The 12,143-nt window shown below is 47.0% G+C and overlaps 2 protein-coding genes across 2 annotated transcripts; both read left to right on the top strand.

Annotated features, from left to right (window-relative positions):
• Window positions 1–8,010: 8,010 nt before the first annotated feature.
• F5J12DRAFT_689446 (uncharacterized protein) lies at window positions 8,011–8,193 on the top strand (the record flags this gene model as incomplete). Its single annotated transcript, XM_051740362.1, has 1 exon — window positions 8,011–8,193. A coding segment is annotated over one exon (183 nt), but the record flags the coding sequence as incomplete, so codon positions are not given.
• Window positions 8,194–9,014: 821 nt separating this feature from the next.
• Window positions 9,015–10,389, top strand: F5J12DRAFT_782566 (uncharacterized protein; the record flags this gene model as incomplete). Its single annotated transcript, XM_051742737.1, has 4 exons — window positions 9,015–9,245; window positions 9,281–9,359; window positions 9,485–9,542; window positions 9,963–10,389. 4 exons carry the CDS (start codon window positions 9,015–9,017, stop codon window positions 10,387–10,389), a joined length of 795 nt encoding a protein of 264 aa, XP_051600108.1.
• Between the last annotated feature and the right edge of the window lie 1,754 nt (window positions 10,390–12,143).

Here is a 12,143-nt window from a genome sequence, read left to right on the forward strand (position 1 = left end):
ATGCATCTGGATGTTCAGAAGCAGTGCTTGAATGTAAGGGTTTGGTCTGACACTGTTGACCATATGTTCAGACAGTGAATTCTCTATGACAGTCTTACTTATCTTCTCATTTGCTTCTTGATCCTACTTTACCTGTATGAGTACTCTGACATACATTTTGCCTGTTCCCTAACCTATAAAATGGCCCATGTTAACCAAGGTGTGAGTTCTCAGTGCACAAGGTAGTCACTATATTAGTACCTAATGAAGGTATGAGTTTTATGCTACATCAGTACCAAGTAAACAAGTGGAAATATAACTATGCTCACCTCAGTGCATGAAGTAGTCACTGAGGTGGAAAATAATGGTGCAGAAAATTTATAGTACTGTAATTAATAAGCAGAGTGATGTCAGAATTTAATTCTGAAGGTCAGGGAGAAATTCTGAGCCCTCTGGGCAAAATTCTGAGACACTACCATAATTCCAGAACACATTCTTGACACTCCCCCTCAAACAGAATGAAGTCCAAGTGGGGATGCAAAATGTTTCACCTTGATGCTCAGTAAAGGGTATCAGCAACCATGTCCTCAGTAGGACAATAAATAAGGTGAAAAGAATGATTTTCCACAGCAAAATGAATGAAATGGTATTGTATGTCAATGTGCTTTGTGCAAGCATGGTAGCATATTTGAGTGGGTGGAAAACTTCCCTGATGAATTGTTGAAGCCATAAGCCCTCTTTGGCTGTGTGAGTTGCTGTGATGTACTCTGCTTCTGCAGTGGAGAGTGTGATGAGTTGTTTCTGCAAAGCCCAGCTGATAGCTCCTCCATCTAGTAGATATACATATCCACTGATAGCCTGTCAATGCTCCTGCAAAGCTCCATCTGCATCAGTATAGCCCTCAAGGCCTTGTTCTGTATTTCCAAATGTCAATGTGAGCACTTTTGTGCCTGAGATATGCCTGTAGATTCATTTTATGGCTTCCCAGTGAGTCATGTTGGGTATTGAATTGCACAACTGTGGAGACAGTGAATGCAATGTCTGGGTGCATTCCAACAGCAAGGTGCATGAGGGAGCCTACAGCAGCACAGTAGGGTATGTTTTTCATGTGTGCAGCTTCTTCAGCTGACTGTAGAATTTCCCCACAAGAGAGTGAGTTTTATTCCAAGGTCCATTGGGATTGTGGAAGGCTTGCAGTCAGTGAGGTTGTATTTCATCAGAGTTGCCTCAATGTAGGACTGCTGGGACAATGATATGGTGCAGGCTTCTCTATTCTGTGTCACCTTCATCCCAAGTAGCCAACTGATGGGCCCTAGGTCAGAGATTTTAAAATGAATGCTAATCTCCTGTTTGAATGAGCAGATTAACAATGGTGAACTGCCTGTTACAGTGCAGTCATCAACATGGCTGGTGAGAATAAGGATTTCTGATCCAATGCAACCATAAAATACTCCCTGGTCCACATGTGCTCTAATAAGTCAAAGACCTACAAGGGTAGCACATAGCTTCTGGTACCACCAGAGTGTGCCTTGTTTTGCACCATGTAGTGTGACATTTAGCTTCCAAACTGGGCAGGAAAAATTCTGCCCTACAGCATAGCTCTCAGGGAGCTCCATGTACAGTCTTCACCATCTCTGAGTTTGCCATTTAGGAATGCCAAGTGAAAATCAAAGACATCAATGTCCCAGTCATTGCATGCAGTGATTGCAAGTATAGTGCCTAGTGATGTGAATCTTGCAATGGGAGCATAGGTTTTGTTGTAGTTGACACCCTGTATCTGGGAGTATCCCTTGGTGACTAGGCAGGCCTTGTACTTCTTGATTTCTCCTGCAGCATTGCATTTGATCTTAAAAACCCATTTGCATCCTACAATGTTTGCACCTTTTGGGTGCTCAATGACATCCCAGGTGTGTGCTTCCTCTAGGCTCTTTAATTCTGCATTTATGGCATTTTTCCACTTCAGCCAATCAGCTGACTTGAACAGGCTGTGTGCCTGTGGAATTTCAGGATGGTTGGGCTCATCCCATCTTCCCTGTCCACCTGTTGATCATTGGGGGGGCTACACTACCACTTGGTTAGCAATGAGACAAGCAAAATACAAATGGCTACACTCCTCTAGAAGGGCTGCCATTGACAACTTGTCTTGCAGTTCTGGTCTGCGTCATGGTGGACTGCCTGCCAGTACTTGAGGATGTGTTTGATGAGGATGGATATGTGGCAGTGGGTAGGGCAGGTGTGGACTCTGGCTCTTCTGTGAAGGAGCCTTATAGCTATGGTGAGTTTGGAAGTGGTGGAGGGAATTGCCTGGGCCACAATGGAGAATTTGAAATGGCTTAGCTACCCCATTTTCTGTATACATGGCTTAACAATATGGTCAGTGTATGTGAGCCACACTGGTTGGACAATGTTCATGGTTGGAGGGATGAATGCTTCCCTGCAATACTACCAAATGGGTACCCTGGCAAAGTATTGTGACTTGCATACTTGGGTATCTTTTGTGAAGCACCCCATCCAGATCAGATTGATGTGCACAAGATGCAAGGGTGGGTTTAGGAGAAGTGGATGAAGAATTTTGATGAAGTCAAGGATGGCATGAATGTCAAGTAATGTACACTGCAGCTGGCCAACAAAAATGATGAGATCACAATATAGGAGGGGGTGGTGCCACAAGTGCATCACCTGGTGCTGAGCCAAGCAGACCTGGATACACATGACTTCCTGTCTGATGGGTTAATCTCAGAGCTTGTGATAGTGGTTTCACAAGGCTTGAAGTCCATCCTCAAAATCCTTGACTTTCCCCTCTTGAAGGGTGCCTACTGTGAATCCAGAGCCAGTTGGAACAATGAAGTCACTGGGAGTAAGAGTGTCCCACACAATACCAAGAGTGGGGAGCACATCCTTTCAGGGAACACACATTGAATATTCATATTCCTTCTCATATGTTTGAGGCCATTGAAAGCAGTTGACCAGCCCAAACTGACCATCAGCTTGGAATTGAAGGTCCTGGTCATTGAAAATGTGTGGGTCAGGGACATAATCTGCATTTGGTGATGATATTACCCAGCCATCCTTGCATGCCAATGCCCATGCTATCATGCACCAAAGGTGTTGTGGACATGGTTGCAGCTGACTCTGCCTAACTCATTGACAAGTTACATGCCATGCCATGCAGATAAAGACTAAAGCCCTCATGTGTAGAAGGACTGCTGGATGTGAGCAGTCATCCTTCACACAAGAATGAGTCATCAGTGCTAGAGAGAAAAGAGGAAGTGAGTTAAGCACACATCAAAAGTTTTCAGTGCCCATGTATGGCATGCCAGTTTTCACCATATCTCCACCATTGCCAAAGATATTGGCTCTGTTCTCACACTTGCTTAAAGTGCTCAGCCACATGATCCTGCCTTCTGAGTTTGGAAAGGATCCTCACACCCTACACATTTCTACAGCACACCATCCATCAGATGCTCATTTCACTAAGGCCATCAGATATGGCCACCTCTTTGTCAATCATCTTACTTGAATCCTTTGCCAGAGACAGTGGCTATGTATATCTGCCAGGTGTTCCCACTGGCTTCCACCCTGAAGCCCCCTGGTTCATTCCATTGTTGTCAGCCCTGTCCCATCCTATGCAGCTTGGTCAGCATGTTCTCCTTGTCAGTATGAATTCCAGAAGGACATTCTTTGGTCACCTCAGGTCTGTCACATGGTTAGAGAGGTCTTATGTGGTCATTTCAGCTATCCAAATCAGATCTTGGCAGAGACATCCATTTGCCTTGGAATTACAGTGGCTCAAAAACTGTCTGCATGTTTGCATGTTTTACACTAGTTATGACTAAACACAATAACCCCTAACCCTAGCCCTAAACCATGAATGTATGAAATAAAGTACTTACTCTTGGCTTTCTATGGGTCCAAGAATTAAGTGATTTGGATAGGAATTGATAGAATAGCAACCATTTGAATATGACATGTCATACAGACAGCTTTTTGACTTTATAAAAATCCAACTATCTAGTACTTGGTATGAGCTCCTTTGGCCCTGATAACTGCTTCAACCCTTCTAGGCATGCTTTCCATCCATTTTTGACACTCTTCCAAAGAAATCTTCCCCCATTCCACTACCACCCTTTCCCATAATTGATGAACTCCTGTAGGAGCACTCTCATAACCTGAGAGAGATCTTTTGAGGTGATTCCAAGTGTGTTCAATTGGGTTGAGGTCTGGAGATTGTGCAGGCCAGTCTAGAAACTTGATATCCTGCTCTTCAAACCATTTCTGGGCTCTTCTAGAGGTATGCTTGGGGTCATTATCTTGTTGGAAGATAATGTCATTTTCTGGAATTCCAGATTCCTCCATGCTTTGAAGCAACCCTTCCTACAAAATGGCCACATATTGTTCAGCATCCATCCATCCCTCAACCTCACTCAAGACCCCAACACCATTCTGCCCTATACATCCCCAAACCATGAGTGAACCTCCTCCAAACTTGACTGTACCTTTGACCTCTCTGGAAATAAGCCCTTCACCCTTCTTTTTCCACACATACTCTTGTCCATCTGACCCAATCCTTTTGATTTTGGTCTCATCTGACCATATAACTCTCTTCCAGTCCTCCACAGTCCAATGCTAATACTTAAGAGCAAAGGCTAACCTCTTCTTCTTGTGACCAGTAGAAAGCAATGGCTTTTTCTTCTTCTTCACCACAGCCTTCAATGAGGCTTCTTTGAGGGTATTTGTAGAATTCACAAGCTACATACATATGGTTCCTTGGCTGCTGAAGTCAATAAATACCTGGTGTGAGTCAAAGTGTGGATCAGTGATGGAAACCAACCAAAACCAACACAAAAGACAATAAAAGCAAGTGGTGGTGTGCCTATGTGGTACCTAGATGGTAGAACCTTTGATTTGGGAGGGTTTTTGCAAGCTACAACACTCAAAGATGAGTGCTGAGGGTTGGGGGTGCTCCTGACAAAGAAGGAGCAGGAATGCAAGAGATTGTGATAGGGTAGACTGCTGTCAGCCTACAGAAGGATGGATGGCAACTTAATTCAATGCTCTGAGCTTCACTGAGCTCAGGGAGGACTTGGAGCAAAGTAGATTGATGATAGGTGATAATAAGCAAAGTAGACAATAGTTAGACCCTTATTAAAGTCTCAACTATTGAAGCTGATGAATGAATTACTGAGTGATGATAAACTGTGAGCAAGAGGGGCTCTATGACATCTTCTTCTTATTCAGCTATCTAAGTACAGTGATTTATGTACAGTACAGGGGCATTGCCTATGGAAAACAAGGTGCAAATACTTGGTAAGTGATTGGTAACTGATGAGTAAGGAATGTAAGCAGTGGGTAATCATCTTAGAAAGCATTGGTGAGCATTGGTAAGGATAAGTAAGCCAAAAGGTGAAGAATCAGTAAGCAAGGTCAAAAGATTGGTAAGTATTGGCAATAGGTGAGTCAAAGACAGTCAGAATGTCAAAGTATGAGTCAAGTAATGTCAGGAACTGGGAAAGCACACTGGAATCACATTAGGGGGAGGCTGTGCATGTCACATCTCAAAGAGATCACTTCTGGGCCAAGGTGGGATGACAGAGAGGCAGCACTGATCTGATGCTGATATAGTACATCCAAAAGTGGACAGGGTGAGTCAGATGTCAACAGGGGTCAAGCTTTGGGGGTCTGTGGGGTGACAGGAGCATAGGGGATTGCAACATTCCACCCCTAACTGTCCTCTCAGGGAAGCAAATAAAAACTTCATGAATGAGGCTCTGTTGGAAGAGAGGATGAAGGGGGAGTGTCTTCTGCTGTATCTTGCAATAAGGAGGCAAGATGTGCATTATACTCATCATGGATGCAATCAGGGAGAGTGGAGAACAGTAGATGATACTGTAGCTGTTGCAATTTTGGAAGAATGATGGACAAGACTGGTATGAAGACATTGCAGGGAGCAGGGAGGAAGGATCCATATGCTTCTTGGACTGGAGAGACTGAAATGACCACATGAGACCTTTCCAAGTGAATGACAGACCTGAGGCAACCAAAGAACATCCTCCTAGAGGTCATACTGACAAAAAAAACATGCTGTCCAAGCTGGATGGGCTGAGAGGAGGCAGATGATGATAGGATGTACCAGGACACTTCAGGATGGAAGCTAGTAGGAACTCCTGGTAGATATATGTAGCCATGGTCCCTAACAAAGGGGTCAAGTGAAATGATCGACATGGAGGTGGCCATATCAGAAGAATTAGTGAAATGAGTGTCTTTTGGAGGGAGTGCTGTAGAAATGTGTGGAGTGTGCAAATCCTTTCCAATTTTGGAAGATAGGATTGCATGGCTGAGCACTACAAGTGAGTGTGGGAATGGTGTCAGTATCTGCAGAATTGGTGGAGATATGTTGAAAACAAGAATGCTGTACATGGGTGCTTAAGAACCTTTACTGGTGCTTAACTCACTTCCTTCCTTTTTCTTTGGCATTGACAACTCATTCTTGTGTGAGGGATGACTTCCAACATTTCTGGCTGTCCTTCTTCACATGAGGGCTATGGTCTTCATCTCCATTCATCAGTTGCATCCATGTCCACCTCACCAACACCTTTGGTATGTGACACCAATCCATCATATGATGATCTCCCTCAGACTCTCAATGAAGCCTTCTCTCAACCAGATAGCCACCTCTGGAGATCAGCCCTTGAAGAAGAATTACTTTCCCTAAATTCCAACCATGTATATGAGATAGTCCCAGTCCCAGCTGGAGTTACCCCAATCACCTCAAAGCCAGTTTTCCAGATCAAGCATGATCAAGCAGGCAAGATAGAGTGGTACAAACTCCAAATAGTTGCCCATGGCTTCACCCAATGAGAGGGTGTAGACTACCAGGAGGCTTTTGCCCCTGTAGCAAACCTAGAGTCTGTAAGGATCATTGTTGCACTGGCAGCAAAGCATAACCTGGAGTTGGACCAAATGGATGTTTCCACTGCCTACCTAAATGGTGAGTTGGAGGAGGAATTATACATGTCCCCACCATCTGGAGTCCCAATACAACCAGGTTACTGCTGGCAGCTCAAGCACTCCCTCTATGGGCTTGAGCAGGCTGGCTGGACTTGGAACAAAACCCTTGACTGTAAACTTGGTGAAGTTGGCTTCACCTGGCTGGATGCTGAGACCTGCCTGTATGTTCTCCAAAAGGGCCAACAGGTTTGTTTCTTGGTGGTCTATGTGGATGACCTACTCTTGGCTGCAAGTTCCCAGAAGTTCATGAATGAGGTAAAATCCACTCTAGCATCATCTTTCAAGATGAGGGACCTTGGAGAGGCCAAGTACATCCTAGGGATTGAACTCCAATGTAACCAGCAAAACCAGACCATTGCACTATCCTAGTCACAGTACATCCAGACTGTGTTAGAATGCACTGGCATGAAAAACTGCAAACCAGTGTACACCCCACTGCAACATAACCTAAAACTGACTGTGGCCACACCAGAGGATGGACCACCAGTCCCAGAGATAACCATCAAAGGCCAGCATGTGTCTTACCTAACTGTCATAGGCTCACTGATGTATTCCATGCTCAGAACATGGCCAGACCTTGCATTCCCAGTTGGAGTACTCAGCCATTTCAGTGTGGCACCCACTGAGACACACTGGGAAATGGCAAAGAGGGTCCTATGCTACATGCAAGCCACAAAGGACTTAGAGTTAGTCTATGATGGCTCAGACATCTCCATGGACATGGACTTCCACAGCTACACTGATGCTGACTGGTCTGGAGACCCAGACACCTCCTGGTCCACATCTGGCTATGTGTTCATCTCAAACAATGGAGCCATTTCCTGGGCTAGCAAGCAGCAGTCATTGGTTGCTCTGTCAAGTACAGAGTCAGAGTACATTGGACTCAACATTGCTGGCCAGCACCTCCAGTGGTTGCAAGGTTTCTTTGATGAAACTGGACATTGGCAACCACAACCCACTGAACTCCTTTGTGAAAACCAGGCTGCCATCATCCTGTGCTGGGACCCACAGTTCTGGGCCCAGACTAAGCATATACAGCAGAAATACCATCATGTACAGGATGATCTTGTAGCAAATAAGGAAGCTGCTGTTTGGTATGTCCCAACCAGAGACATGGTAGCTGACATCATGACCAAGGCTCTTATTCATGAACAACATTGGAAGTTCATCAAGGCTATGAGACTTCAATTTTGCTTGAGTGGGAGTGTCAACAAGTGACAAGGTTACATAAGTGGCCAGCAGACAAACCTTAGATGAACTGGCCTTTTTCCTGCACTTCTATTTTTGACAGGTTATGTATCACTGCTAGTATCTTTTCTTACCCCTTGTCCCTTGTTCTTATGAGCTCATTTTCACATATATATACTTTGCTTCTCTCACTTACAAAACCCTCAGTTGTCTTGCCCATACTCAGGCAGTGGCTGACATATAGTCATCCCTTGTATTTGTTTACACTTTACTAATTGTATGTTAGTTATTTTCTACTTAGGTGAACAATCTAAGTCATCTTGCCCATACTCAGGCAGTGGTTGAGTTATTTTCTACTTAGTTTTTGTCAGTAGACACATGTAGGAACACTAATTCTAGACTTGAAGTAAAATTTGTTACTGGAATTTTGGCAGTACTTCATGTATTGTCAGTTATGCAAATTAGGACAAAATTTAAAGTTTCACCCCACACTGCACATGTTGACATAACTTCCAATCTTGGACAACATCTGCTATTCAACCATACTAATTGTTTACACAATGATTAGACATCTGCTCCAACTTCAAACCTGAACAAATGTGTAGAAATGGATCTAAACTTCAAGTATGGATTTTTTCAGTGAACCCTTGAGGTTCCATAGGGAAATATGCTTAGAGGGTTATGCAGTGAGGTTGCATGACTATGAGTGAGTCTGAGTGCACACACAGTGCCAAGGGTGAGCCTGAGGGCTGGAAAACAGGCCAGTGATGACTGGAGGTCCAGTAGTTTGGACTGGAATGGCATAAGCTGGGTTTGGGGGCAAGGGTCAAGACCAAGGAATGTTCTGGGAACCCAAGGCCAGAGAAGCGACAACAAGGAGGGCTGGAGACTGGCCTAGGATGCTGCCAGGTGGTTCAGCAGGCTGGGACAAGGCAAAGCTGAGTCTGGGAGTGATTGGACAAGCTGGGCAGGGGTTTCTGGAGACAGTGAAAGCTGAAGCCAGTGTTTCAGGAGGCTGGAGTTGCACCTTGGAGCTGGGTCAAGGCAACATGCAGGCCAGGAATGACCAGGTAAGGCCTAGGGGTGTGCTTCAGAGTCAGGTCAGGGAAAGCTGGAGGCTGAAGATGTACAGGGGACCAGTAATGTCCAACAAATGTACCAGGGGTGGGTCACTAGGACTGGAGGTGTGCTTCAAAGCCAGTTCAGGGCAACATGGAGGCTGAGAGGGTCCAGAGAGGTCCAGAGATGACCAAAAGATGTTTCAGGGGTGTACCAGTGTGCTTCTGAGCAATGCTGGAGCAACACAAAGGCCAGGTGGGTGCAGGAAAGGCTAGGGGACTGGTCTGGGAGTATTGGTTTGGCCAGAAGTGAGCTGCAGGGGTATGGAGGGTCATGAGGAGTGCCAAGCAGGCTGGAATGGGTCCAAGGTCTGCTCCAGGGGGTCACAGGGTCTGAAAGTGTGTATCTACAGAAAAGAGGAAAGATAACAGAAAACAGAGAAGACATATAACAAGGAACAGGAAACCAAAGGGTGGGGTCAACCCAAAGGCTGAGACCGAGAGTGGCTGAGGCCAAAGACCAAGGCCAAGGGTGGTTGAAGCCAAAGGCCAAGGCCTGGGGTGGCCAGAGCCAGGGGAACAGTGAGACTGAAGACAGGGGTCAAAGCCAAAGGCTGAGACTGAGGATGGCTGAAGCTGAAGGCTGAGGCCTGGGGTGGCCAAAGCCAGAGGCTGAGACTAAGGGTGGCTGAAGCCAGTTGTGCTGAAGCACATGCTGTCTGATCACAGGTGTGCTGGGGGAAACAATGAGACCGAAGACAGGGGTCAGAGCCAAAGCCTGAGACTGAGGATGGCTGAAACTGAAGCCCAATGCCTGGGGCAGCCAAAGTTGGAGGCCAAGACTGAGAGCAGCCAGAGCAGGACAGCTGGGGGCAGGTTGGGAGCCAGAGAGGACTGGAAGGGCCAGCTGGAGACTGGTCTGGAGTTGGACAGGGCTGTGAGGCTGGAAAGGCGAACAGGGGACTGGCCTGAAGTCAGTCAGGGCCAGAGGGGCTACCTGGGGGCTGGTCTAAAGGTGTTGGGGAGGGTTGGGGTGGCTGGAGGTGACCTGAGGTGCTATCTAGCTGGTGGGCTGATAATGGGAGGCCAAAACAGTGTAGGCAAGTGGGCTAACACTGAGACCAGGGTAACCATGGGTAGTAAGGTGGAAGTCTGAGGCTGAGAGTGGCAAGGCCAAGTGCCAAGCACACAAAACAGGCCAGGTGAGCTTCCAGAAGCTGGAGAGGGCTTGGGGGCTGTCTAGGACAGCTAGGGTTGGGTTCAGACAAGGAACTGGAAAGGCTGGACATAGACAGGCATGAACTGGGGACCAGCAGGTCCTGAGACCAGTTCAATGAAGGCCTAGGAGTGTCAGCAGGAGGTGAGTCTGGGTGTTGAGTCTGGTTTAGGGGTGTCTAGAGTTGGTTGGAGGTGGGTTGTCCAGTGGCAAAAAGCCTGAGGGCTGAGAAAAGCCATTGGAAGACCAGTTCAGGGGGTCTGGAGACCAGGTGTGGCCTAGGGGTTACCCAGCCAAAGGGCTGACAACAGGAGATTGAGACAAAGGAGGCCAGTGAAATGAAACCACTAAGGCTGAGGACTGCCAGGGTAGTGAGACTGGAGCACCAACACCAATACCAAGGGCTTGGAGTAACCCATGGCAGGTGGTTTGGGAGTGTTTCAGTATGCAAGAACCAGGCCAAGGAACCAGGGACTGGTGTGCAAGAACCAAGTGGGGTTGTGCCAAGGGCACCAGAGAGGTGACAGACAGGGGTTTGGAAGAGAGCAGGTCACTAGCAAGGTCCCTTATCCCCCTCTTAGGGTAGAGTTCCCAAGTCTACAGGGGTACAAGGTATGGGCCAGGACCATCAAGGGGAGTACTGGATGGGGTAGTAGGAGCCTACCACCAGAGTTGTAGATCTGAGTACTGGAAATGCAGAGGCCAGCTTAACAGGTGTCAAGACTGCTTCCAGGGAGCTTTTGCAAGGCTGGGAAAAGCTCTAAAACCAGAGATACAAAGCTGGAAGAGCAAGCCGGACTAGTACAGGGGTAGTAAGGAGTGTCAGAGTTGGTAGTGGGGGTATGAAGACCAGAAACAGGAACCTGAGAGAAGACAAGGAGGCTGAAAGACAACCAGTAAGACTGGAGTCAGGAGAATGGTAGGACCAGAGTTCCAGAGTTAATGGTGTGGTGACAGTGGCGATGGTTAGGGGGAAGGTGAGATTAGCTGGTACCCAAAGGGGCCTTGCAAACATACAAATTCTGGGGTGAGTGGGTGAGCTGGGAAACAGACTGGCAGAGTTGGGGGTTTGTCAGATGGGCCAAGGCCTGGGGTATCTTGCAAGCAAATTCATGCTCCAAGGCAGGGTTGATGTCAGGGGGGTTAGCAAACTTTAGTATTAGGTGGGGATAGGTGACTGTACTACACTCAGCCACCAACAGGTGCCTATTGAGTGGGCTAGTCAGTTCCCTACAACCTAGATACTTCTCTTCCTAACAGGTTGACAAGGCCAGTTAAACAGGGGGTCAGAGACCAAGAGGGGACCAAGGCTGAGTCCACCAAGGACCAGAGAGAGGTGCTAGGCCAAGACCATAGCACTGAGGTAGAGCTCAGGGGTAGTTCTGGGATGAGGACAGGCCCAAAGGCCAAAGGAGTGACAGGGGAGTAGTGCAGAGCTACCCAAGGGGTATCAGAGGCCAAGGGAGGCCAAGGGAGGCCAGAGATGGAAGTCTGGAGATGAAATGCTGAACAAGAGAAGGAAGGCCAGAGTCAGCAAAACAAGTCAGGGGCTATAAGGAAGTCCAGAGATGACAGGCCAGACAAAGGTTGACAAGGCCTAGTGAGGGAGGGAAGACCAGGACTGGGGAGACCAGTCATAAGGGAGTCCAGAGGTGAAAAAACCAGACACAAATAGGGGGACTGGAGTTAGCAAG

This window comes from Pisolithus orientalis (genome assembly GCF_024613125.1).
Source record: "Pisolithus orientalis strain OTSU chromosome Unknown F5J12scaffold_13, whole genome shotgun sequence".
In the NCBI taxonomy this organism is placed as follows: Eukaryota; Fungi; Basidiomycota; class Agaricomycetes; order Boletales; family Pisolithaceae; genus Pisolithus; species Pisolithus orientalis.